Here is a 27,049-nt window from a genome sequence, read left to right as displayed (position 1 = left end):
TCACCATCACAAAATGACTGCCATGAAAGGCATGGAAAGGACAAGTAACCTGCTAAAAGAAATTAATATGAGGCAGTGCAGGGCTGAACCCCAACACTAAGCAACACCTCTGGACCTCTGCTTTGAGTTCCAACAGAAACTTGCTTCACAGAATGCAAGCTCCTCCTTTCCCCCATCGGCCGGCTAACTCGTTCTCCATATTTCTTTTTCCACCTAACTCTGGAATTGGACACTTGAAGACCATCATGTGGCTTTGAAGGATTCTAGCTGCCACCAAGAAAGGACATATTTTTTTAATAATAATAAACATAAGGATGGGGAGAGTGACTTGAGGAAGAGTTATACTACTTGTGGGCACCACCATTTCCCAAAAGACAAAGCTCCCCTCAGACAGAAACAGCAGGTTCACTGAGCTCAGAGTCCCAGAGCCAGGAGAGGCTAGACTGGCTTCCGGCCTGTTGTGGATGTTGCAGCTGCCACTCCTCTTGCCACCAGCTTGGGGGGTTTCTGAAGCTCCCACTGTGTTCAGAGGATGGATAGGTTCCAGGCAAGTTCCTGGGAGAAGCTCCACTAGGCACAAACGTGTATCAAGAGCAGTGCGGCAGAAAGAGAACACATTGCTATGGACTTTTCCCCATCAAGGCACAATCTTGCTACTCCTACTTGGAAGTCTGCCCTGTTGATTTCTATGGGGCAGGGTGTACGGGAATGCAGACAAATCAGACATATCCTCAAGTGCCCCCAGCAAACCAGACCAATCCGAACTCACTTCTGATGGTTCTCATAAGAAGCAACTAAACGGGGCTGGGGCAGGGGAGGGCAGGGGAGGGGAGAACTCTTTTACCAGGAAGAGCTTTCTCGCAACGGAGCACCTGTGGTTTGCCTTTCTGACCTCTCCTTTCCCTCCTGGCCTCAGTGCTACGAACGAGTCACAGTGAGGGGAAAAAAGCAAAGCGTTTTAGCTTGCAAGGAAAAATCCCCCGGAGAGGCCAACCGTTCTCTCGCTTCCACCGAGAGAGCCTCTAGCGCGAGGCCCACCGACGGGAGGGCTTTCAGGGCGTCTGTTTCTTGGCTCACTGCCGGCCTTCCAAGGCTGCGCGGGCGCCCGGTCAAGCCACAGCCAGAGCGAAAAGCACCTAGCTTGTCCGACGGCCGACACGGAGGCGTTGAGGGCCCCCGAAACGCCTTGCACCCGGCGCTAGCCTCAGGGTGGCGCGCACGGCTCGGGAGAAAGATGCCCGCGGCTGTTGCTGCCCTGCAGCAGCCCCGTCAGCCCGGCTTCGGACAAGGGCCAGCCGCACACCGCCCGTTGGCTCGGCGCCCAGCTCTGGGCTTGGAGCGCTGCTCCGGGTGCCTCGGTCGCTTCAGCACCTGGCCTCGACGGCGCCGATACCACCGCGAGGCTGCAGCCGCGCTCCCCGCTTGGCCCGCTCCGACCATAAAAGGGGGCGGGCAAAGGGGGCAGCTCCTCCCGCCGGCTCGTCTGGTCTACATAAGCGCCGCCAGGCTGCCCTCGGCTCCCGGCTTCTCGCGCGGTTCTTAGGAGGGGCACCGCTGCGTCGGACTCCCGGGCCCGCCAGCAAACGTGGGACTGCCGCAACGCCCGGGACGCCATGCAAGCCAACCCGGGTAGGTGGCGGCAACCTCTGCGCGCTTCCGCGGTCGGCTAGCTGCCCCGGCGGGCGGGCGGGCGGGCTGCTCTGTGAAGCGCCGCCCCGTCCAAGCCCAGGTGCGGCCACTTGCGCCAAGCTCCCGATCCAGTGTGCCGCCGCCGTCCCTGGCCTTGCGCGGGCCCTCGGTAGCCAGCCACGGCGACTTCTCACGGGATGGGCTCGGCTGTGCCCGGCGAGAACTTCCCCGCGGCTGCTTCGAGGGGGCGCCCTTGCCCGCGGAGCCCGTTGCCTTGGCCCGGCGCGGCGGCGGCGGCAGCAGGCCCGGTGGTGCAGCGGCGTGCAGAGGCGGCGTGCGGCGGGCCTTAGCCAGGGAGGGCCGGGGCCGGGGCCGCCACTCCCTTCCTGGAGGGCTCGACGCGCCCGCACCCTCCAGGCACGCTTCTTTGAGGCGAGCGCGGCCGCTCCCTGGAGGCCGCGGGAGACGCGCGGCGGCCACACGGTCGCGCCGCGGGCGGCCTCGGACCCGCCGGCGGAGGCTGCGAGCCGCGGCCTGGCGCGCCCCGCTTCTCTTCCCCGCGCGCAGAGGACGGCGCCAGCCCCTCCGGCGAGACGCGGGGCGCCCGGCTGGGCCCGCTTCCTGCTAGGACGCCGGCACAGGATGCGGGCGCTGGGAGGTGTTGACCTGGATTTGGGCCCCTCCCATCCATGAGGCTGTTACTTTCCCAAACTCATCCCACAATTCTTCCATTTTACATACTTTATCTGCACAATTAGTTGACGTTCACATACGTCCCCATTACTTAAGCAGTTCCTCAGGAATTACACATTTCTAATAGGGTGGTTTGATAACTTTTAAAAATTCTTTCAGTAGTATGCAATCTGTCCTGAAATTTAACCAGATGTATTAGCTTTATATGCATTCTATACATTTTCATACCAAAGTGATATCATATGTATCCTGTCATACATATCATATCATATCATCCAGTGGTACCTTGGCTCATTATCTGTTCCGGGACTCTGGTCGAGACCCAAACTGGTCATGAACCAAGTCAAATTACCCCATAAGGTTCAATGTAAATAAGGTAAATCTGTTCTGTAACTATTTTTTTTTAATCAGAAAAATGTGAAGCAAAGTGACAACAAAAGATCATTGCTATCTCCCCCCCCCCCAGCACAACCACAATCGCACCCATCATCCCTGCATGTGCCCATCATTCTGGCGTGCTGAGGGAGGGAGAGATGGGTGCGAACGGGGCGTGCTGCGGGGGAGAGATGGGCATGATTGTGCTGAGGGGGGGAGACGGCTGAGATCGCGGTTGCACTCCTGCAGGAAAGACAGGCGCAATCTCAGCCATCTCCCCGCTCGCCCCCAGCACGACTTGGGTGGCGGGGGAGATGGTTGCAATCACGGTCGCCATCCAATGCAGACTTCGTGACCTGAGTCAAAATTTTTATGACATTTTTGTTCGCAACCCAATTTGGTCGTGCGCTGAGATGTTCGTGCGCGGAGGTACCACTGTATATGGTACATGGTCTCGATGTGCCATTTATTCTCAGAAAAAACTGTTGAGTTACGCTCCTGCTTTTGGCTTTTCAGAATGATGAGATGCTGAGCCTTAACACGACATTTCAGCAGATTATTCAAGATGTAGTATCTTACTTCATTGATGGACTCTTTGTGTTTGGGCAGAGATGTTTTAGGGAATTTTAGTGAATTCACTTCCAGTAGAATTTTAAAAGCAGTCTTTTTCATTCATAAGGTTTGGGAAAAGGTGTATGTTCTATAGCTTTGTTGCATCTTACTGTTTTGCAAAAGTCTCTTACCTGTGAATTTGGGAAGCGACAGCTCCTTGATATCATGATGCTGATAAGAATGCAGACTCAGAATCATGTCACACAGATGACGTCCTGAGCTGCATCTTTGCTTTGTAATATCAGTAAACTATGGGATTACTTATTTTCTTTTCTTGATAGAGAAAGAAAGTAGACCACAGTATGCAGTCAACTCCCGGTACCCAAGTTGCCCCACAGCATATAGAGCTCCCTGATGTGCATGCAGGAGGCCCCTTGTTCAGTCCCAGGCCTTTCTTGGGTAGGGCTTGGAAAGACCCTGGAGAGCCATGCCCAGTTAGTGCAAATTGCATTGGTCTTAGGTCCCCAGGACCAGTTCCTCTGAGCAATGTGGCTCTAAGGCCTAAAGGGAAAGAATTTCCTCCATGGCTACCTCCTGTGGCCTTGGAAGGGGCCCTGAAACACCTCATACCAAGAAGTCTTTGGGCAGGCAGGTTGAAAGTGGGCATATGCAGGCCTTGGCAGTAAACATTGGGCAGGCATTTAGTTCTAGGTCGGAATACTCATTTCCTAGAAGAAGTGGATCTAATAAATAAGAGGGAGCACCTTGTATAAGTGTGGCTTGTGAGCCTGAATAAATTCTGTGGGCTCTGAAGCTAGATTCCTGCTACCACAGTTGCTTCCACTTTTCAAAAAACCCCTGCATCAAACTATCTTCATAAGAGAGCCAGCTGGCCTGACATCAGCACCATTATGGAGCAAATTCCAAGGATCATTCACATGAAACATGGAAACATAAAAACACAGTGAGTCAGAAAGGACCTCCTGGGCCATCTAGTCTGACCCCGGCTCCAGCCAGCTCTGCTCATGACATGCCTACCATGTGCATGTCCAGCCTATCCATGAACACCCTCACCAATGGGGCTTCAACCACCTCCTGTGGAAGCCCATTCCATACCCTCGGGGTCCTAACTGTCAGGAAGTACTTCCTGGCATCTAAATTGAACCTTGGTTCCCTGAGCTTCTCTCCACTGAGACGTGTTCTGCTCAACATTGCAGGGGAAAACAGTCTACCCACCTCCTTCTCGATCTAGAAGCCACACTTCTGGCTATGCAGCCAAGGGTGGCATTCGCCCTGTTGGCCACCGCATCACACTGCTGACTCCTGTTTAGCCTGCAGTCAACCAGTACCCCGAGGTCCCTTTCACAAGTGCTGCTCTCCAGCCACTTGTCACCTAACCTGTACTTATGACAGCTATTCCTATGCCCCAAGTGCAAGACCGAGCACTTGTCCACATTGAATGCCATCCTGTTGTCTCCTGCCCACTTCCATAGTCTGTCCAGATTCTTCTGGATTTGCTCCTTAGTTGTGACCACCGCCACCATTTTTGTATCATCTGGGAATTTGATCAGTAGACTGGTCACCCCCTCTTCCATGTCATTGATGAAAAGATTGGACTGAATTGGTCCCAGGATAGAGCCCTGGAGGCTCTATCACCAGCTGGCATCCTGATGATTTCCCACTAAAAGTAACCCCCTGCTTTTGGTCGGTCCAGCAACCATACCCTAATCCACTGGATAGTGCATCAGTCTATCCCAAAACTCCTCAGTTTCTCAACCAAGATATCATGCATCCAGGGTCTCAAGCTGACTCGGTGAGCGATAGCATCCCCACACTGTCAGGTCCATCCCTCCATCAAGACCCTTTCGGTTTACCCATACTGCCTCTACCAGATCTCCATCTGCACCACTCTATCTCCTTGCATCCTATCCCTTCCCTGACATATATGCCCCCTAGTCTGTCTATTGTGTGTGTGTGACACATATGACACTACACCCGCTCCCCTCTTTCCCTTCCTGTCTTTTCTGAATAGGACATATGTTTTCCTTCCAAACCTGCCTTTCATCCCACCAAGTTACTGTGATCCCCACCCAGTTATACCTTCCTATTCCCAGGAGACCCTCAAGCACTACCTGCTCATTTCCCATGCTTCTTGCATTACATGCATCTCAGTTCCTTTCCAGAAATCCCATTTTCTGGGTCCCCCAGCCCCCTCCTTCTTCCCTTCTTCTCTCATACCAACACTCTCTTCATAGGAGTTCCACCTGCCCCTGCATTACCTCCAGCGCCCTGGCCCAGAAACTCTGATCCTCTCCCCTCACTTGTCTAATCAGGACAGGATTTGTGGGGGGGGGGGCTGAGCCCACCGCCCAGCTCAGTTTGAAGCCTTCTTGATGAAGCTTGCTAGAGCATCTTTGAAAGATCTCTCCATCCTTGTGAGGTGCACCCCCTCCCTTGCCAAAATCCACTGGCAAGGAAGAGGGTGCCATGATCAAGGAACCCAAAGCATCCCTTCCAACATCACTCCTTGAGCCAGTCATTCACCTCCACAACTCTCCTTTCCCTAATTGGCCCAAATCCCCAACAGACAAGAGAGAGAAAAAAGGCCACCTGGGCCCTTAGGTCCTTGAGTTTCTTGCCTAGAGCCTCAAAGTCCCTAGTGATCCCATCTACCCCTTGCCTGGCTGTGTCATTCATCCCCTCATGGATCACCAGAGCAGCTGGTGACCTCCGAGGGAAGAAACACAGAAACAGAGTGAGTCAGAAGGGGTCTCCTGGGCCATCTAGTCTGACCTCCGGCACCAACCGGCTCCGCTCATGACATGCCCACCATGTGCATGTCCTGCCTAACCTTGCACACCCTCACCAATGGGGCCTCAACCACCTCCCGTGGAAGCCCATTCCACACCCTCGGGATCCTGACTGTCAGGAGCAGAAGGTGCCATACTTTCTCTGTCACATACTGGATGCGTGCGCCCGGCAAGCAACAGACCACCCTCGCCTCAAGGTCAGGGCAGCACACTGCTGCCTCAGTGCCCCTCAGCAGGGAGTCCCTCACGATGATCACCTGTGGCCGTCTCTTCCTAGTAGCAATAGATGGCCATGCCTTGGCCCTTGCCACTCCTGCAGTGGCCCCCTGGCTACACCTGGCCCCAGGCTGAAGTTCCCGAACAGGTCAGTCCCCGAGGTTATCATCACCCTGAGCCTCCCCAAGCAGAGAAAACCTGCTTCCCACCTCCAGGTCAGTGCAAGGGTTAGGGATAGGGTGACATGTCTCCCTTGGCCCCTCCCTCATCCTTCTGCCTGGAAGGGGGCTGCTCCCAGTTGGCCTGGGGAGCTCTCTGAGCCATGCCCAGGAATTGCTCAGCCTCCCTTATCTCCCAAAGGGAGGATAGGGCATCCTCCAGCCCCCTCACCTTCTCCTCCAGGAGGGACACCAGCTTGCACCTAGAGCAAATGTATCCCTGCTGTTCCCGACGGAGATGGACAGACATGACACAGGTGTTGCATTCGACAGCAACACCTGTGGCTTCCACCATGGCTGGCATAGGCTTCCACCATGCCCTGGCATAGGCCACCCCTCGCAGGTCTTACCTTCTTCCCCCACCTTGTCTGCCCTACACTACCCTTACCTGACTTTCCTCAGACAGAATGATATAAGAAAAACAAAACAAACAAACAAAACTACAGCAACAACAACGACGACCTAGGGCAGTGGTGGCGAATCTGTGGTATGCATGCCGCAGCAGGCGCGCAGAGCCCTCTCTGTTGGCACGCGAGTCAGGTTGCCCCACCATCACCCCAGCAGCCGAGCATCGGGTAACAGCGCACACAGGGGCCATGCGCACACTCGGAAAGGAGTAGCGGCGCCAGGCGATGACGTCACACACCGTGACTCATTTGCCATTCCTCGTCTGGGCTTTCGTATGGCCGGTCAGTACACTGCCAAGGATATATATATGCTTGCTTGGACTGGCTGTGAGTTGCTTTTTCTAAACTAAAACCTCAGTAGTCAGGTTTTATTGCAGTGTTGGGTTTTGGGTTGCAGTTTGGGCACTCGGCCTCTAACAGGTTCGCCATCACTGACCTAGGGGAAGAGTGTGCCTGGGCAGCTGGGGCCGCAACTAAGGGACGGCGCCCAACAGACGAGGGTGGACTAACAAGCCTGCGAGGCCGCTGGCCCCGCCCCCTCTATCTCCTCCTGGGCCTCTCTGGCCTCTCTAGCCCAACCTCCCTTTGTCTCCACTGTTCCTGCCTGCCCCCCCATTCTCTGCCCAAGCTCCTACCTTGCCTTTGCCAGTTGCCTGGCCACTCTTTCCTCACTCTCCCAGCCTCTGCTGCTCTGGCAAGATCCAAAAGAAGAAAGGGCATGTTTATAAAGAACACATATGGGTCAGCACTCCAAAGAGATTTTTGTTATTACAGCAACCCTTTATTATTTTTTTAAAAATAAGTGGTCATTGAAGGGCTCATTGTTACTCCTAGAGGAATTCTGGAAAAAATTAGATGTCAGCAGCTCTTCTCCATTTGGTTAGTCATCTCTTCCACCAGCACGTTCCACCCCGTCATTTCTGCTGCTTTCAAGCTCGTGTCATAAAGAGATGTTAACAGTCAACATTACTGAGCAAACGGGGGGTCACTTCTTAAAGAGTTAATTTATCCTGGATCAAAGCAGAAGATGGAGGGCCAAAGGCACAGATCACCTTTTTAAAAAAATACAGTGAAACAGGCATTTATTGCAAGAAGCGGCATTATTTGGAAAGGTTTTGCAACTTGGGCAAACTTGTGAATCAACCTCCCCATCACCGAAGAGTTAAAATGATGGCCATGGGTGACCTTGTTTGATCAACTGATGGCTATAGATTGCTGTCCCAAATATCTATTATCAACTCTCCTTTCATAGTCTTGCATCTCTTTTCATTTCAGTTCATTTCTATACTTCAATTTATTTGCTGTATTCAGTTTTTTCAAGTTTCTTTTCAATTTTTTTCAGTTTCCTCCCCCTCCCCGGTTAAAAAATAAAAATGGGGGAAATTGAGCATTTTTGAAAGGTAAATAACAGAGTGCATACACTGTATCTATGCTTCTTAGGATCCCAGACATGGTGTTCTACATAATATTGTTAATTTTTTGAAACTATATTCATAATTTCAAAAATATGAATATGCTCTTCCTCCTTATCTTTTAAATGGTCCTCACTGCAGTAGTTAAGACTTCAACCTGAGGAGTGCATCCTGGAAGAAGCCTTTCTTTTGCTCCAGACAGAGGAGTGAGAAGGAGGGAGGGAGAAGACCAGGCTGTGGGAACCTCTCTGCTTTGACTCTTCATCCTTCCTCAGCATCCAGTTGTGTTCTTTCTTTTCTTCCAAGACGCAAATGCCTGGCCTGACTCTTCAGAGGCTGCCTCATGTCACAGCTCCGTTGCTGTCACTCTTGAGAACAGGGACCTTTGGGTCAAGTTCCACCAAGTGGGCACAGAGATGATCATCACCAAGGCTGGCCGGTGAGCTCTGTGTGATTTTGTCCTCTTCAGAAGAGTCTCTGAGGCAAAAGAGCCTCCACTGCCAATTGTCACATTTGGAAGGAGCACCTCTCCTGATACCAGTCTTTGCTCTTAAACCATATTATTCTGTCCAGGGAACAGTTCAGGAACTCCTTTCTCTCTGTCTTGACCATTTCATTTATATGCTTGTTTGCAGGCTTTAGACTTTCAGACTCTACTGCCATTCATTCTACTGCCTGGTTTTGCAGTAATAGCCAGACCCAAGCCCAGGCTTCATCAGCTCATTCCCGGGCATCTTTTAAGCATGATCCTGGGCCCAACGTGCCTAGTCCTGACCCTGTCGTAAAATAAGGCCTTTCTCAGAACCCCATCCTGTAGCAACGAAAGATGTCACCTTTCTCCACTCTTCACTTGTTTCCAAACAAACTATGGAAGGGGAATCCGTCATCAAAAAGTCTGGTGTCACTCTGAGTTTTGGTTCCCTCAGGCCCCATAGTAGGAACAAGGGTTGTCTGGCCCTTCTGATGTTGGAGGACTGCAACTCCCATCAGTCCTCACCAGGGATGATGAATGTTGCAGTCTCAGCAGCATCTGGAGGGCCACATGTTTCTCATCACTGTAGTTTGGAGACTACAGAAAGGCTACCCCATGCAGGATCCTGGTGAGAAGAGAGTGAAGCCTGTGGCAGTTCTGGGAGTACAGACCACAGGAATCTCTCCCCTTTCCTCTTCCTTTTTAGTTTCTCATTCTTTAAATGGTGCATCCTGACAATTAGAGTTTAATGCTGCCGGCGTGGACCTTGAATACACAAGCCATCAGCTGGGACCAGGTGCTCTAACAGAGCCATCTTTTCCTCTTCTGCAGGCGAATGTTTCCACAGTGCAAGATCAGAGTTACTGGCCTGGTCCCTTGTGCCAAATATCTCATGTTAGTCGACTTTGTGCCAATTGACAACTTCAGGTACAAGGTAAATGCTTTTCCCAACGGGATCTTGGTGGATCCCATTGCACCATGGCAGTCTGAGTCTGGCCTTGGAGGGGGCTTATTTTAAACCAGGAGCAACACTTGTTTTGTCTAGCTTTTAAACCAGGGAGGGAAGAAATTCACCTGCTCGGTTAACAAAACAAGAACAGGTACGCAGTCTTTGGAACTGCTTGGATAGCAACATCCTACCTTAAGAACCCCAGGCAAGTATTTGTATTTATTAATATGTGTTTGGTATCTATACCACCCAATAGCTGGCGCTCTCTGGGCAGTTTACAACACATAAAATACAATATAAAATGCAAACAACGTTAAAAACTTCATTGAAAAGTTATCAGACAAGGCTGTCAAGTCGTAGGATGTGACCTTCCCACATTCTAAGGCAGCTGGTTGCTAATGCCTTGTCTGCTTATACTTAATTTGTACAGCCATATTTCCCAGGATCCAGAGCACTTTTTTAATGGCAAAAGAAAGGCATGGATCCTTGCTGTGCCCACAGAGTTTACCCCTTTTGTGTTTGTGGTTGCTGCATCTTGCTGCACACCTGTTGTGCGTGTGCCCAGTTGGTCACCTCTGTGCCTCAGGTTTGTGGGCAGGATTTCATTGTTGTGAGGCACGAATGCAAGGTCAGGCACAGACGCAAAAGGCTCCTCTGCCACAGGCAAGTATGTTCGCTTTGCAAGAGCTTTCAGTGGTTGAATTTCCAAAGTGGACTTTGAGAAAGATGCCCATTTAAATTTTCCTCACAGCACAGCTTGCAGGACAATGTTGTGGGGAGTGCAGGTCAAGCAGGGGGAGCCCAGCTGGCAGTCCTGTCAACTCTGAGCTGCTTAGGAGCACTCAGGCTGGCTTGCAAATGACATGTTTCTCTCTCCCTGCCGTCGCCAGTGGAACAAGCACCAGTGGGAAGTCGCTGGCAAAGCAGAGCCCCAGCCACCCTGCCGGACGTACGCCCACCCAGACTCCCCTGCACTGGGCAGTCACTGGATGAGGGAACCAGTTACCTTCCAGAAGCTCAAGTTGACCAACAATACCTTGGACCAGCAGGGCCACGTGCGTATGCTAAGAGGGGAGGACACCTTTGGGCAGTGAGAGAGAGGGAGGAATGGGAGGAGGGGGCTGGGATGCATTGCTGAGCAGAAGCCACAGGAGAGTCCTGTGCAGGCCTTCCTGCGATGCTTGAAGGTGAGCTGGCCAGCTGCCTCCCCTGCTGCCACCCTCAATGGCCCCCAAAATTTGGCATCTGAGTGAAGTCCCCACAATCATGAGAAGGAGCATTCCTGGAGAGTTTGTGGCCTTTTCTCTACTGGAGACATTCAAGATGCCGTTGGGCAGCCTTTTGTCAGGGATGCTTCAGCTTGGAGTCCTGCACTAAGTTGGGGTTGGACCTGATGGGTCTCTTGCACCTCTCCTCTTATAGGATTATGTGAATCATTCTTAAACATTAAATCATTCTTAAGCCCATCCCCCGGGGGGTAGTGTCCAGCTCCCCACTCTCTTGACCCCACACCCTGCTCCCCTGAATGCCACCATGAGAATTTATTTTTCTCCTATTTTCACTTTGGACTACCTTTGCTTTCATCTCCCTGATCTGTTTTGGCCACCGTCTTGGTTCCTCCAGATCCACCTGAGAACCTTCTGTAGAGGGGCTGCTCAAGAAATTAAAGGCCAATTTCTTGAGCAGGCAAGGTACTTCTTTGCCTCTTCTGCATTTATTACGTAGTCCTGGACTGTCAGGTAGAATGGTTGAAAGGGGCATCGGACACTTTTAAAGGTAAAATCTGAGCATCAAGTGAGCGTCCAAGTACCAGAAGCTTAGATCCCAATCCTTCAGGAGTGTAGCAGTCAGCAGGCAGAAAAGGGCTTCTCTGTATTCCACCAGACTCACAAAAATATGACTGTTGGGCAGGTCTGAAAGTGGCTTCTGGGGTGAGGTCTTCCAAATTAATCTCTCTCTTTTCTCCCCTCACTAGGTCATCCTTCATTCCATGCATCGCTATAAACCTCGCTTTCATGTCATGCAGGCAGATGACTTATTTAATTGGAGCATCTTCCAGACCTACAGCTTCCCAGAGACAGTTTTTACTTCTGTCACTGCATATCAAAACGAGAAGGTGGGATGTTTGTGCACGCGCAAACAGAAATGCAGCCCAGTGTTAGCCTTCAAACCACATGAGGTTGATAGCGGAGGCAGGAGGAAGAAGTGGCAGCAATGTGGCTTCTGCAACTTCAAGCCAAACCTTGGCCTGGCTTCCCCCACGCAGTCCAGATGTCACGCTCTCCAACTTTTCACTGCCACAGTGGCTTTTCCACTGGTGGTCTGCATTTAAAATGGACAGTGGTTTAAGTCTGGACATACCCTGCTATACAGCAACATCCAACAGCTCCCACTTTGCGCCAGACATCTGCTTGTCCAGACACACATTTCAAACAAGGACAGCCCTGGAAAGCTCCTGGCCCAGGTGGTGGTGCAGGCTGTCAGTGCAGTGCACTATTGCTTACCTGTGGCTCTACGTCTTGTATGGTTTATAACTCCAAGCATTCCCCAGCTTACAACATTTCCATACTGAGTCCATCATGTGGCGTGTGCCAGGCTGGGGAAGCCCGTTTTGATTAAAATGGGGCACAAAGGACTAAATAGTGTGTTGTGTGACACACAGAGCACATGGAGACCCTGACTTCCTTTTTACCTCCCAGTGAGCAAAGGCTGGGAGTGCCACGCATGGGCACGGGGTTTTAGCCTTCCCATGTTCTCCCAAAGGAGAAAAAGGGCTTCCCCTTCTTTGAGTTGTTGTGCAGGGTGGAGAGGTGTGAATTTAGGTGGGAAAATTGGCTGTGTGGCAAGTTTTAAGTTTGATGCAGACGGGGGCCCTGTACACCTAAGGAAAGCCTGCAAGAAAGGAGAATCTGCGCAGGGCTCTTGGCAAAGGCCAAGGGCAAGCATGCGTTCTTAACACTCTGTTAGGAACAAAGACCTATAGGATGTAAAGAGCACTGAGGGGTTTTATTTTATTGGATTTATTGGATTCTGTGCTTCATTTTATTCTGTTTTCATTGTAGACTGTCCTGAGACTAGAGTAGTCGGACAGCATATAAAAGCTTTAAATGCATGCATCTGTGCATACATAAAGTGCTCTGTGTAAGCAGGACATAAGAACATGTCTACATGTGTTCTGGGTCACTGTCATCCCTTTGCATTTATTTGCAAAGGCAGAACTATGGACCTGAATCATGATGAAAATACAATACCAGGGTGAAACACTGTCCCAGGAGAAGGTGAGATGGGTTTGGGTGTTGACTCCAATCTGCATCTCTCTCTTTGAAGATCACAAAACTCAAGATCTACAACAATCCATTTGCTAAGGGTTTCAGAGAACATGGGAAGAATTCACGCAGGTAAGGCTGGGTACTTTCCAGGTAACCCCCACCCCCAGGCTAGCAATTGCAGTGCTGCTTGCATAGAACTGTCTAGCTAGTTTCCGGGTTTGCTTCACCGAATGATGGCAACAGCAGCTTTCTCCTGGCAGGATTGTCTGTCAGTCTGGGCAGCTGCACTTTGTAAGCAGCCCCTTCGGCTGGCTGCTTGTTCTTCAGCCATTGCACAGCCTTTCTGTGAACAGCACTGTAAGAAGGAACAACCTGTGGGTTCCCCTTGTGAGGACACTGCATTGGTCATCATCCAGCAGGATTTGGAAGTGCTCCAGAGCCTGAAGTGCTGCCTTTAAAAAGGCTCTTTTGCAGGGAGGGGAGAGCCCAGCAGAGCAGCCCAGGCAGAGGTCTGAAGAGGACAGTGACAGAGGAATGCAAATCTAGTCTGCGGGAGCCAGGTAAGATGATTGTGAGGGCTGTTGCTGGGCCACAGCCTTGACTGGTAAAAGCTGCCTGGACATCATTTGAGATAGTTGGATCCTCTCCTGTGGAGGGAGCACACGTTAGCACCAGTGGCTGGTGAAGCAGACTTTTACACTTACTTGGCTTGAGAGGTGGTGTGTGATGTCCTTCCTGCAGCTGGAGGCATCATGCAGGGCATGCAGAAAGCTCCTGGTATGGCCCCACAGCTCCTCCAGACCGAGCAGGCAAAGGGCCTGGGGTTCCAGAGAGCCCCTGCAGCAGTCAGGACAAGTGGGCCTGGGCGGGACAGGCAGGAGGCTGCTAGTGCTCGGTGTCCTGATAACATTTCCACAAAGCACCAAGCAACTGTGACCTGCATGGGGGCAGCATTTCCTTTTGGCCCAAGGCATGAACCAGCCCCACCAACGGTGCAGGCACGGTCTGAGTGTTGCCGTGAGCACAGGAGATTTTGACAGTGACTAAGTTGAAGGATAAAAGGTAATTTGCAAGATGTGCTTTAAAACAGTTTTTCTTTTCTTCATTGTGTTTTAATAATGGAATTCAAATAACCCTTTGAATTATTAAATGCTCTTTTTTTTTCTTAAAAACCCACTTATCCACAAAAGCAGAGATGGTAACATTAAGTGACTGTTACAATTCAGAAATTTCTGACTGGGGATTCTTCCCCTCCCACCACCATCTTTTAGAGTGAGCTGAATATTACAGCTTGTAGACCTGAGTCCCACTGCACAAGCAGTCCTGAGCTCAAAAACCTCTGTTGCTGCTGGCTCTGGAAGCGTGCTGGCCTGAGCAACCTAGCAGGCACGCATATTTTATTTATTTATTTGGGTATTTTTACCCCATCCAAAACCCTGCGGGTCTCTGGATGGCTTACAACTCAGATCCAACAAATACATATATACCCAAATAATACAAACAATCCAAGAACAGAGCATAAAACATAGTTAAAATATTAATCATTAAAAGTATGGAAAAATTAAAAGGTCTTGACCTGGCACCAAAAAGCATATAACATTGGCACCAGGCGGACCTCTCTGGGGAACGCATTCCATAGCTGGGGTGCCACTACAGAGAAGGCCCTCCTCCGAGTATGTTCTCTCCTGACCTCCTTCAGGGAGGGTTCTCAGAGCAGGGCCTCTGCTGCAGGTCTTAAGGGGTGGAAGGGCATATAGGGGAAAAGACGTTCCTTTAGGTATCCAGATCCCAAGCCGTTTAGGGATTAATACCAGCACCTTACATTGGGCTCAGACTTCAATTGGAAGCCAGTGAAGCTGATAGAGGACCAGCATTATATTAGAATAATGACCAGCCTCCGACAGCTATCTGGCAGCTCTGTTCTGAACCAGTTGAAGTATCCAGACTGTCTTTAAGGGCAGGCCCACATAGAGCACGTTACAGTAATCCAACCGGGAAGTTACCAGACCGAGTGTCACTGTTGCTAGGGAATGCTTGCTTAGGTAAGGACGCAGCTGATGGATCAGCCGAAGCTGAAAGAAAGTGTTCCTTGCTGCCACCCTGGGCCTCCAGGGACAGCTCCCTGAGGACCCTGTGGATCCTGTCCTTTAGAGGGAGTGCAACCCCATCCAGAACAGGGCGAAAATCACTTACTTGAAAACCTGAACCACCTACCAAAAGGACCTCCATCTAATCTGGATTGAGCTTCAGTTTATTGGCCCTCATCCAGCCCATTACCTCGGCCGGGCACCGGTTCAGGACAGCCACTGCCTCACCTGGATTAGTTGTAAGAGGGGTAGAGCTGGGTGTCACTGGTGACTCTGCAGCCCAAACCTCTTTATGACCTCTCCCAGCAGTTTCATGTAGATGTTAAATAGCAAGGGGGACAAAATGGAACCCTGCGGAACTCCATGGTGGAGCTGCCATGGCACAGAGCCATCAACCCCCAGCATCACCTTCTGGAATCGGCCAGTCAAATAGGAGTGGAGCCACTGCCAAGCAGCGCCTCCTACTGCCAAAGAGGTCAGCCTATCCAAAAGGATACCACGGTCGATGGTATTGAAAGCTGCTGAGAGGTCCAGGAGGACCAACAGGGATGCACTCCACCTGTCCCTCTCCCTGCACAGGTTACCATACAGGGCGACCAAGGCAGATTCAGTACCGTAACTGGGTCTGAAACTGGACTGAAATGGGTCCAGATAATCAGCTTCATCTAAGAGTGCCTGGAGTTGTCCTGCTACCACCCACACCAACACCTTGCCCAAGAACGGAATGCTGGCTACCAGTCTATAATTGGTGGCCACCTTTGGGTCCAAGGATGCCTTCTTCAGGACGGGCCTGATCACTGCCTCCTTGAAAGGTGTAGGGACCTGACGCTCCCTCAGAGAAGCATTACTGACCTCCTGGACCCAGGAACCAATACTGTGTTTGGCTTTGGTAAGTAGCCAGGAAGGGCAAGGGTCGAGCAAGCAGGTGGTAGGGCGTACCAGTCCAAGCACCTTGTCCACATCATCAGGTTGCATCACCTGGAACTCATCCAACAATGATGGACCAGACGGGGCTCTGGATGCTTCCTGTAATGGAACCCTATCAACTGTGGAATCCAGCTCGTGACGAATATGACCAATTTTTTCCTTAAAATGCTGGGCAACATTGTCACTATGGGCTCTTGATGGTGCCACTGGATCTTTTTTAGGGCCAGAATGTATTAGGCCATGTGCCACTCAAAAGAGCTCCACTGGATGGCATTGTGAGGAGGCAATGCAAGCAGAGAATAATTTCTTCTTCGCCACCCTCACCGCTACAGCATAGGCCTGATAATGAACACGTAGGCATGTTCGGTCAGATTCATCCTGTGATTTCTTCCACCTGCATTCTAGTCTTCTCCCAGCCCACTTCATTGCCCGCAACTCAGGTGTATACCATGCCGATGAGTGGGCTCTGCCTGACGGGAGAGGACACTTAGGAGTGATCCTGTCAATTGCCCTGGTCATTTCCCCATTCCACAAATCAACCAGAGTGTTGACAGGAGCACCAGCTTTATCAACTGGAAAATCCCCCAGAGCCTTCAGGAATCCATCAGGATCTATACAGCTCCGGGAGTGGACCATCTTAATAGGGTCCTCACCCTTACAGAGGGAAAGGTCAGCCCCCAGCTCAAACCTCACAAAGAAGTGATCTGACCATGACAAAGGAATTAAACACAAGTTCCAGATCACTATCACAGATCCAGAGTGTGACCTCTTTCATGGGGTGGGCCAGTGACATGTTGAGGCAGCCCCATGGCTGTCATGGAAGCCATGAAGTCCTGAGTCCACCCCCCAGTCAAAACTGCCTTGGCATGGAGATTGAAGCCCCCCGGAACCAATATCCTGGGGGTCCTCAACACCAGGTCTGAGATGATCTCTGTCAGCTCAGGTAGGGAGTCTGATGGGCAGAAGCACCCAACACCAGGTATAAACAATCTAGACCTGGTCTTGAGGGGACCATAAGCCCTGTGAGGGAAAGGGAAATTGAGGCTCGATGAACCAGGGCGACCCCACTCCCCCCATGGCATGGCTGGTGCTGGATCAGGTACCTGGGTGGGCACAGCTGAGCAAGGGAGACATCTCCCCCCTTCTCCTGCCCAGGTATCCATAATGCACACCAGATTGGCTGCTCATCCATGATTAAATCCATGATTAAATCATGGATGAGGGATGTTTTATTATGGACTGATCTGGCGTTAACCAACAGCACCGTCAGGCCCGAGGGGCAGTTGATAAAACTACCAGGAACCCTCCGGCTGGGGGAATAACCAGAAGAGGGGACAGATATGAGGCATCCTTAGTTGACTTGTTAGACCCCCACCGCCATATCTTCCCCTGCCCATTACCACCCCAATGGTGGCGCCCTCACGCTCCCCAGGCACACCCATAACAAAAACCTAGCAATAAAATACAGCTCAGTCATGGTATACAATAAAATACATTAACATTAAAAATCCCCAACCACCCCCCCCCCCCCCACAAACAAAAGAACAAAGTCCCTGGCACAGCCCTTCACAACCCCAAATGGCTCAGCACCCTTAGGTCAATGCCTGCCCCCCCAGCGCACCTGCCACTTATGCTGGGAGTAGAGGCAGTCGGAGCAGTGAGGGTGGGCCCATGGGGAGCTCACTGGCAGCAGCAAAGGGGAAGGAAGGAGGGGGAGGGGGAGGAAAATGGTGCCGTGGTGGCGGCGGCATCGTCCTGGCCTTCGCAGTGTCCCCAGTCTCGCAGCAGTGATGCATGATTCTGCTCCTGATGCATTTCCAACTCAGTTTGTTGGCAACATGCAAACTGGACCTTAACAATTTATTTCTTATTCTAGCTTGAGCGTTCTTTCCAAAAATAGCTTTGTTTGCAATTACTGTAAAGATTGCCCTGTTTTTGATATATCTGATAAGACCGGGGTCTGTCCTTGGCTGGAGACTTGGCCGTGGGACTGGGGGAGCATGCAGGATTCAGAGCTTGCATAGGCAGATGTTGTGCGAGGATTTGAAATCCATGCCCACTTGATTGAACATGTGAGAGAGCCCTCAGAATGTTGGAAGATTTGACATTCTGTATCACTTCTAGTTTTAGCCATGGGCTAAAAGAGTTTTGTGACAAGGCCGTGCAGATTCTGCTCCCACAAAAAGCTGGCACCCAGCCATCCTGCCTCGCATGCGGTTAGAGGCTTGAACTGGTGATATGGCTGTAGAAGCGAATTCAGACAGGCAGCTGGCCAAATGTGGCTTTCTTTCTGCCCCATGTCAGCTCTTGCTAAGGATGAGCACATTGAGGTGATGAAGAAGGACTGCAGCAACCTAATCAGCACCAGCAGCAGGTGCTCCCCCTGGCACTTGGATCAGAGCAGCCGCCTTCCCGCCCTCCCGCAGGCAGAGCAAAGAGCCCTGATGAGCCCAGAACAGCCAGCCCCACTGCCTCCAGCCGCAGCCTGTAGCACCGCCTCTGCCCAAGCTTACAGGCAAGTGCTGCTCACCCTCCCAGCAGAGAAGAAAGGGAGCAGGTGGGCACATTCCACCATTGCCCGGTGGACAATTTGTCTGGATACAGAGATAAACTTTGATTTGATGGAGGACTGGGGGGAAATCATGAGAATCCATGTTTCTGCTCTCAGCAGGGCGGGAAAGCTTCAGTCTATGACTTCTGTGGTTGAGAAGGCCCTGTGTGCATTTAAGGAACACTACCTAAGTGATTCTGTATTTTTTCACAACCTAAATTTGCTTCCAACATCTTGTAAGTAGATTTTTTAACATCACTGGTAGTAATAAGGACACTCCCAGGACTATTTACAAAGCCTTGCAACATCAGTATTCTTCCCACCAGATGGACAATCTACCAAGTAGTCTACATACCCATCACAAACATGTCTAGGCCAGAATTTATTTCCCCACAAGTCCCTCCACACTTCCAGGAGGCATATCTTCAGCATGAAAACATTTGTCTTCTCTAATCCCTTCTAAGGGATTTCCCTTTTTTCTCAGGATGACCTGTTTCTCTAGGACCCCCATGCTGACAGAGGAACTGTCGCTCAGGAGTTGGGCTCCCAACGTTTTTGTACAGCAGCCCTGTCCAGATCAGCATCCCTGGCTTCATGGGAAGGCATCTACTGCACAAGTGCCAGCAGCTCCCTGGACTGAACCTAGGGCTTCCACAGGAGGTGGTTGAGGCCACATTGGTGCGGGTGTTCAAGGACAGGCTAGACATGCACATGGTAGGCATGTTGTGAGTGGAGCTGGCTGGAGCCGGGGGTCAGACTAGATGGCCTGGGAGATCCCTTCTGACTTACTCTGTTTTTATGTTTCTAACCCTGACAACAAATTCAATAAGCAGGCAGTCATTCCTGTGGAACTTAGTGCAATATATTAGAGCCCACACACCTGAGTTATTTACTAGGCGAAGGCAGGGAATTTACATAGTTATTGACCGGGAGAAAACAGGGAAGAGTTGGCCTCCCTGGCTTGCTGTATTGCTAAGCCTGCACAAGTGCTTAACAGTGCTGTTAAGCAAAGATCTGTACTAAGAGCTTTTTGTTTTACCTTGACACCTGGTCACTGTGATATTGTGAGGTCACTGGTGATCTCAGTGAGATTGATTAGGAAATGACTGGATCATGCAATTGTAGGAACAGAGGGTAAGTAAAGAGTTAAGTGGCCAAACAGGTTGATTAGCAAAGCTTCAGCATGCAGAAAGTGTTGTAGGCCTGGCACTTTGACAAAGTCTACCCACACTGCTAGCCTCTTTTCCATCATCAACACACTGGCTCTATCACAGCCCGTTAGGTTGCCCTCTAGATGTTTTGGACAACTCCTACTTGCTCCAGCCAGGAATAATAAGAGTTGTAATCCAAAACATCTGGAGGGCATCAACTGAAAAAAACTCATGCTATAACTCCTTGGTCCAAAAGTAAACACAGCTAATCAAAGTGGGCTATTTCTTCAAATAAGATTACCAGGTCTTTATTATCTTCCCTCCATTTCTTCCCCTCATCCCCAGGTTCCATGAGGCAAGTGATAAATCCATGCAAGTCCCACTTTGTGACACCATTTCTTTAAGTGAATTTTGGACCAGATCATACCATCTGGATTTTTCCATGGTTCCTGAACAAGACTCCAAACTACTTGAAGGTTTCCACACAAATCTGCCATCTGTTTCCACTTCTCTTCCAGCACTGCAGGACTACTCTGGGATGGTTAGCAATATTGCAGACCCCCCTGGCAAACCAGGACCACAGAGGTCAATGTGCAGCCCATATGCTCGGGACCGAGCCCTCAGTCAGTGGATGGTTCCTACACACAGTGAATACAGGGCCATGAGTTCCTCTGCGTTTTCTGCAGACTTCGGTGCACAGAGTTCTGCTGGAAGCCACATGGGAGACTGGAGCCAATGCCCCTTGTTCTCTTACGCTTGCTGGTGAAAGTTGGGCAAGGAGGCAATTTCCTACATGGGAGAGGAATATTGGGGACAGATGCGAGTATCAGCTAGAGTTCTGCCTTACAGGAACAGCTTTTAGATCATGGCAGCTCCTTGCATTAGTTTTACTCACTTAACAGCAGCCACCCTAAACTTTGTTAATAGATCCTTCAGAATTTGTGTGGAAGCTCCAGCTTGGACTTTGCATCGGTGTCACTCCCGTCCTTCACACCTTGCTTTTAATGAAATGGTAGAATGCTCTGTTCCATTCTTAAAAGCTCACTTACCTCTATCACACACACAAACGGGGAGAAAGGGCTCTGTGCGCACCGAGGAATGGGGTATGTGTCTCAGTTTCTCTCATTACGAGGGTCCCCTCCCCTTATATTTGACTGAGTTGGGAGTGACTGTTGACTGTTCAAGTGTGGGGTTGGGTGTCTGTTGACTCAGTGATTCTGAGCTAATGCAGATAAGTTAGATACAGATTGTGTCTCCAAGACTGCACATAATGTGGACTTTGAAGGAAGTAGGCGATGTCTTTGCCATTCTATCTATTTCACATGTCCCTCTAACATTCCTTTTGAGCATAAATCCTGAGCAACAGACAGGAAGGTTTCTGGCAAAGTCTGTCATTTGCTCAAAATTATCTGGCTAGGTTTGTTGTACTGCAGGGACTGCACATGTTGCATTATAAAGAACTAGCAAGGGGCTTGGTGGGATGTTCCCCATGACTGGAATTCAAAGGCAATGCAATCCAAAGGTATAACTTGCTCAAAAAGAACAGAAGAAATAGGAAATGAGAGGGATTTGCATTAGATATTAAATTCTTAAAAATATAAATAAGTTAAAAAATTAAAATGCAGGAAGATGAGCCTGGTAGCCCCCTAGAGAGGATCTGGGTTGTGATAAATCCAATGGATGTGCTATTGGTTGAGGTCTGATTGATGAATTAGATGGCCATTGTTCTGCCTTGGATGGGATTGCACTTGCCTAAAGGACAGCGTTTGCAACTTGGGAGTGCTCCTGGACCCAAAATTTTCACTGGAATCTCAGGTGGACTTGGCAAGGAGTTGCCTTGTGTAAAATAATGCTGGGTGCCAATTGAAGCCCAGGCCAAATTTAAAGTGCTTGTTTTAACAAAACCCTAAATGGCTAGGGACCTGGTTACTTGAAGGACCACCTTTTCCAATATACTCTTACTTGTCCATTGAAATCTAGGAATGAGGTCCTTCTGAAAGAACCACCCTTAAAGGAAGTAAAAGCCATGGCAATCAGAAGAAGGGCTGCCCCCCCCCCCCCCGGAACAGGCTTCCTAAAGAGGGTCACTCGGTGCCATCGCTACTCGTGTCTCAGTGCCAGATGAAAACTGTCATCTTTTGCAGGTATTTCGAGACCTGATTTTTACACCTGATTATAAGAACTCATTCTATTCCAGCCCCCTCCACCCCCTGTACTTGAAATTTTAATGTTTAATTAATTAATTGTAATTAATGTATTTTAATGTTAGCTGCCTGGAGAGCCCTGTTGGCTATTCAGCAGCATATAAATGTGAAAATAAATAAATGTGTGAAGGAATAAAAGGAATGTGATAGTTAAGAGTCTACTAGAAAGGACCCAGTCAAGGAGATGAGGACACTTTTGTTCAGCAAACTACTAGTATTTCAAGCAAGTGTGATATGATAGTAATGGGGAAGTTCAGTTACCTGCATGTTTGTTGGGAGACAAATTCTGCCAAAGGTGGCTATTCCAAGAATTCTTGTCATGCACGGCAGATAACTTTCTTCTACAGAAAGTGGAGGAAGGAACTAGACAGTAAGCAATCCTCAACTTAATACTAACAGGAACGATTTGGCAAATAAAAGTGAAAGTTACAGGAACTCTGAGAGAAAATGACCACAACATACTTGAGTTCTTAACTTTAAAGAGAGAGAAAAGCGGAGGGTGCCATGGATTTTGGGAAAGACAATTTTAATAAACTCGGGACGGTGATTAGTAAGGTACTATGGCAAGTGACCCTAAGGAAAAAAGAAGTCCAAGATGGGTGGAAGTTTATAAAAATAAAAATATAAAGGCACAGTTCCATCAATACAAAAGATAGCAGACAACAGAAGAAACTACTGTGGCTCCACAAAAAATTCACGTTGACTTGAAAACAAAAATGGGCATGCATAGGAAGTGGAAGGAAGACCAGGTGACAAAACAAGAGTACAGACAGGTGGCACAGAAGACTAAAGCTGAGTGAGCTGAGGCTAGCAAGGGAAACTAGAAACAAAATGTTCACTGTAAAAGATAGAGAAAAGAAATGGTGGTTTAACTTCTCAATGAAGAGGGCAAATTGGTAACAGATAAAGAAGAGGCCAAAGGAACATGCCTACTTTAGGCCAGGTTTTTTCAAAAGTAGGCCTATGACCTTCCCACCTTGGCAGAAATGGAAGTACAAACTGAAGCTGGATGGCAGCTGGAATACTGTGTTCAGTTCTGAGGCCAAGAAATACAGAAATTAGAAAGGGTCCAGGTGAGGGCAACAAAAATCATCCAAGGTTTGGAAGGACTGTAAGGGATGGGATAGAAAAGCTTTTAATGAAATAAATTAGGAAGGACTGCCCTTTGAGGAGAGAGAGAACTAGGCATGTTCAGCCTTGGGGGAACATGGTATCCCTCTATAAGTACTTCTGCGAAGGGTTATTGGGGCTCACCATCTCCTACCCAGTAGCCAGCCAAGAGGGGTGCACTGTGGGGAGCACAGAGACAATGAAGCTGGCTCCTGGGTCTGCAAAACCTCTGGCAATGAAGTGTTGGGCAGAGGTGTGTTCACAGCCCAAGACTGAGCACTCAGGTGTGCAGGTGCTTTCCTCAGGGAGGGAGCACCTGGAGGAGAGGGTGGAGGTGGTGTGGTGCCAGAGGGATAAAGAGTAGAGCAAGGAAAGGCAGACATGATGTGAGGGGAGTGGAAAGCAGCAGCAGGAAGACAGAGGGAGCGCATGGGTCTCCGGGGGCAAGGAAGGAGCTTGTGCCCTACAGTCTGGGGCAGAGGCAGGGGTCTAAGGTGGACACAGCTCACCTCCCCCCCCACCCCCCGGGAAGAAGAGTGGCTTTGTGGGGAGGTGATGAAGGGGAAAAAAATTGTCCCACCGTGCACATGCATGGGAAGGAGCCAGCAGAGGATTGCCAACATGAAGCCAGGGCACGGGAGAAGCTGATCATAGCTCCTGGAAGCATTGGTTAGCAGTGGGAAAGATGCTGCTCCCTGCCTTAGCCAGTCAAGAGCTCTTTTCTCTGATAGCAGAGTATAGGACATGAATAATCCATTCGAGTTGCGACAACCCAGATTGGGGTTAGGCGAGAGATCAGGAAAAATTACCTCATTGTTAGAGCAATATGTAAGTGGAGCCAGAGGTGGTACGCTCTCCCGCACAAGAGAGACGCAAGGTGACACTGGTCAGCCACCTGAATGGGTGATCTGCAGCAGGAGTAGGTTGGACATGGTGGCATTTATGGCCCCTATTCTATGATTCTATGAGTTCGAGTTTAATAAACACATGGCCAAGGAACACCTAATTTCTTTGAATAAGTTCAGGGCCTGATGAGCTGCATCCAAGAGTAATAAAGAAAATGGAGAAGGACTCTCAGAACCAGAGTCTATTATCTTCCAGAAACCATGGAGCAGGGATAAAATGCCAGATGACTGGAAGAGGTCACATGTCCCTATCTTCAAAAATGAGAATCCTGGGAACTATAGTCCCCTCAAACTGGTATCAATGTCTAGAAAAATTCTGGAGCAAATTCTAAAGCTATCTGTGAACACTTTGAAAACACCTAGAAGCCAACACAAATTTGTCAGGAACAAATCCAAGCGGACTTATCTGATTTTGTTTTTTGATTGGATAACCTCCCTGGTGGACTATGCAGATCCAAGATATCCAGATTTGCCAACCAGCTAAAGTGAGCTAAATGAAACAACTATCGGGTGGTTCTACAGTTGGCTACCGAATCGGACGAGTGCTCATCAATGGTACCTTCTCAAACTGGGGAGAAGTAACAAGCGGGATACTGTAGGGCTATCCCAGGCCCAGTGCTCTTCAATATTTTCATTAATGACTTGGACCAGCTGGGAATACTTATCAAATTTGCACAAAACTGGAAGGGATAGCTAATACTGGGCTGAAAACAACAGAATGAAATTCATCAGTATCATTAACTGATGAATTTAATGTTCATTCATCAGTTAATTCATCAGAGCTGCCCATATCTAAAGCTCTCTGGCACGTTTTCAGTATGGACAAATGCCAAGTTCTGCACCTAGGAAAAAGAGACCAAATGACAGCAATTCCAGGATCCTTCTCACTTGGCTCAACAATGCTGCAAATGGGAAGGATCTTGGAGTTGTTGTAGATCACAAGTTGAATAAGAGTCAACGGTGTGATGTGGCTGCAAAAAGGGCAAATGCTTTTTTAGGCTGCATTAATTGACATATTACTTTCAAATCATGTGAAGTACTATTTCCCCTCTACTCAGCTAGGCCTCATCTGGAGTACTGTGTCCTGTTCTAGGCAATGCAATTTATGAAAGATGCAAACTGGAAAAGGTTCAGAAGTGGTCATCAAGGATGATATGTTGTGAGCCGCTTCAGCGAATGGGGCGGCATAGAAATGTTTTAATAAAAAAATAAAATAAAATACAGGGACTGGAAACAAAACCCTATGAGAGATGGAAAGAACTGGACATGCTTAGTACTGAAAAACAACTGAGGGGAAATATAGCACTGTTCAGCTACTAGAAAGGCTGTCAGAAAGGTGAACCGGGATCTCTTCTAATTCACACCAGAGTGCAGGACATGGGCTTAAGTTACAGTAGGCCAGATTCCAGCTGGATATCAGGAAAAAGTCCTGACAGCTGGAGCCATTCACCGATGGTACCAATGACCTTGAGAGGTTCTAGGTTCTCCCATACTGGAGGCCTTCAAGAGGCAGTTGGCAGCTTTGGGAATGCTTTAATTGAAATCCTAAATTGTGCAGGCGATTGGACTTCCAACTCTACTACTTTATAATTCTGGGTCATACTTTCAGTGAGAAGCTTTCATTTGTACAACTAAGACTTTGTAAGCTGAGCAAAAAATAAAGCCCAACTATCCATTTGTCAAAACTTCACAGAAGAAATAGAGTAGCAGTTGTTTCATGTACTGCCTCAAACCTGAATTAAATTTAGGAAGCTAAAAATGGGAGGAAAGCTAAGTGGCACAACTGAAACAACTTTGCTGCTTGGGTGGTACACACACTTCCCAAAGGAACAGCCAAAGAGAATGGTTCAGTCTTTTTTCAAATGTAATACTCCTTTGTGACACTCTAAGCTGTATCACTGCCATTAGGCTAACATTTTCCTTCTATTCTGGTGAAATATTACAGATAGCAGGTAGGCAGGAGAGGCTGACTGCCTGCTACACTGAGGATGTTAGATGCAGTTATTCTTAAGGTGCTATTGAAAAGGATGGTTTGTAGACATTAGAACTGAACTCTACCAGGTGATTTTATTTTTCCCATTGTTGCCAGAATGCTGGCCCCAATTACCTGACAGGCAGACAACCTGAGAAGACCCCCGACTCACAAGCCAATCAAGAGTCTAGAAACAAGACTGTGAGCAAAGTGTGAGCTTTATTCCAATGCACTGAAGAAAGCGGAGACAAGGGGTGCGTGCCCAAAGCAGTGCCTTAATTGCCCCCCAAAACAAGCATTGTGTCACCTAATACACATTTTATTTTAAAAAATTCTAACCTGTCCTTGGCAGTCTCAGGATGGCTTACATTTCATACATTGCTCCTTTGCCAAGTTCAAAGCCTCCTTTCTCCTCCAAGGTTTGTACTTCTGTGTCTATCCCTTACCACCCTGTTATTCATGCCAGCCTGGTCTAGTCTACTCCCTAAACCAGAGGTCCTCAAACTTTTCCACCAGGGGGGCCAGCTGAAAGGTGCTGGTGCTGGGCGCGGGCCAGCAAGGTGGTGCCAGCGGTGCATGTGGGCCGGCGAGGGGGCGGGGACGCTGAGGCAAGGTGAGATGCGGGTGGGCGCACGAGGCAGCGGCTTGCTCGCTTGGAGATCGTTTACTCCAAGCAAGCAAACCGCTGTCTCCCTGCATGCGGGGCAAAGTGGGCGGTGGCGGGCGCGAATAGGTGTGGATGCACATGCGGTTAGTCCAAATGGGCATGGCAGGCCAGATCCAGCCCCTGGACCACAGTTTGAGGATCCATGCCCTAAACCATATTGCAACTTTCAGAGCAACGCTAACCAGTTCCTACTGGTTCTTTGTACGTTAGTTTGTGGCCATTACAAGATATTGATTACACAAAAAGAGCATTGTTCTATTGTCCCCCTTTCTGGAATTGGCAGCCCAATGTGGCTCCTGGGTGTTAAACTATGGTGGCAGTTAGGACAAGGAAAAATCTAGGCAATGGTGAGTTTGGTTAACACCATTTTTCTTCTGAAAATCCCCAAACAGGGTGCACAACCCTTCTCCACTGTAGCATCCTGCTGCAAGAGTGAGATGGAAAACGTCAGAACCAAATATGACAACTATTGC

At 49.4% G+C, this 27,049-nt stretch overlaps 1 protein-coding gene across 1 annotated transcript; it reads left to right on the top strand.

The window, feature by feature from the left end:
* The first annotated feature begins 1,613 nt into the window (after positions 1-1,613).
* LOC123030297 (T-box-containing protein TBX6L-like) lies at positions 1,614-20,484 on the top strand. The gene is made up of 10 exons (XM_044444123.1): positions 1,614-1,629; positions 1,671-1,940; positions 8,619-8,751; positions 9,616-9,718; positions 10,624-10,788; positions 11,709-11,849; positions 13,061-13,131; positions 13,477-13,562; positions 18,321-18,573; positions 20,064-20,484. The coding sequence occupies exons 1-10, from the start codon at positions 1,614-1,616 to the stop codon at positions 20,482-20,484; spliced, it is 1,659 nt and encodes a 552-aa protein (XP_044300058.1).
* The last annotated feature ends 6,565 nt before the right edge of the window (positions 20,485-27,049 follow it).

Source organism: Varanus komodoensis, unplaced genomic scaffold (assembly GCF_004798865.1).
Source record: "Varanus komodoensis strain SLA01 unplaced genomic scaffold, ASM479886v1 scaffold44_1, whole genome shotgun sequence".
In the NCBI taxonomy this organism is placed as follows: Eukaryota; Metazoa; Chordata; class Lepidosauria; order Squamata; family Varanidae; genus Varanus; species Varanus komodoensis.
The sequence above is the reverse complement of the archived record's forward strand: the minus strand, read 5'-3'. Positions and strand labels throughout refer to the sequence as shown.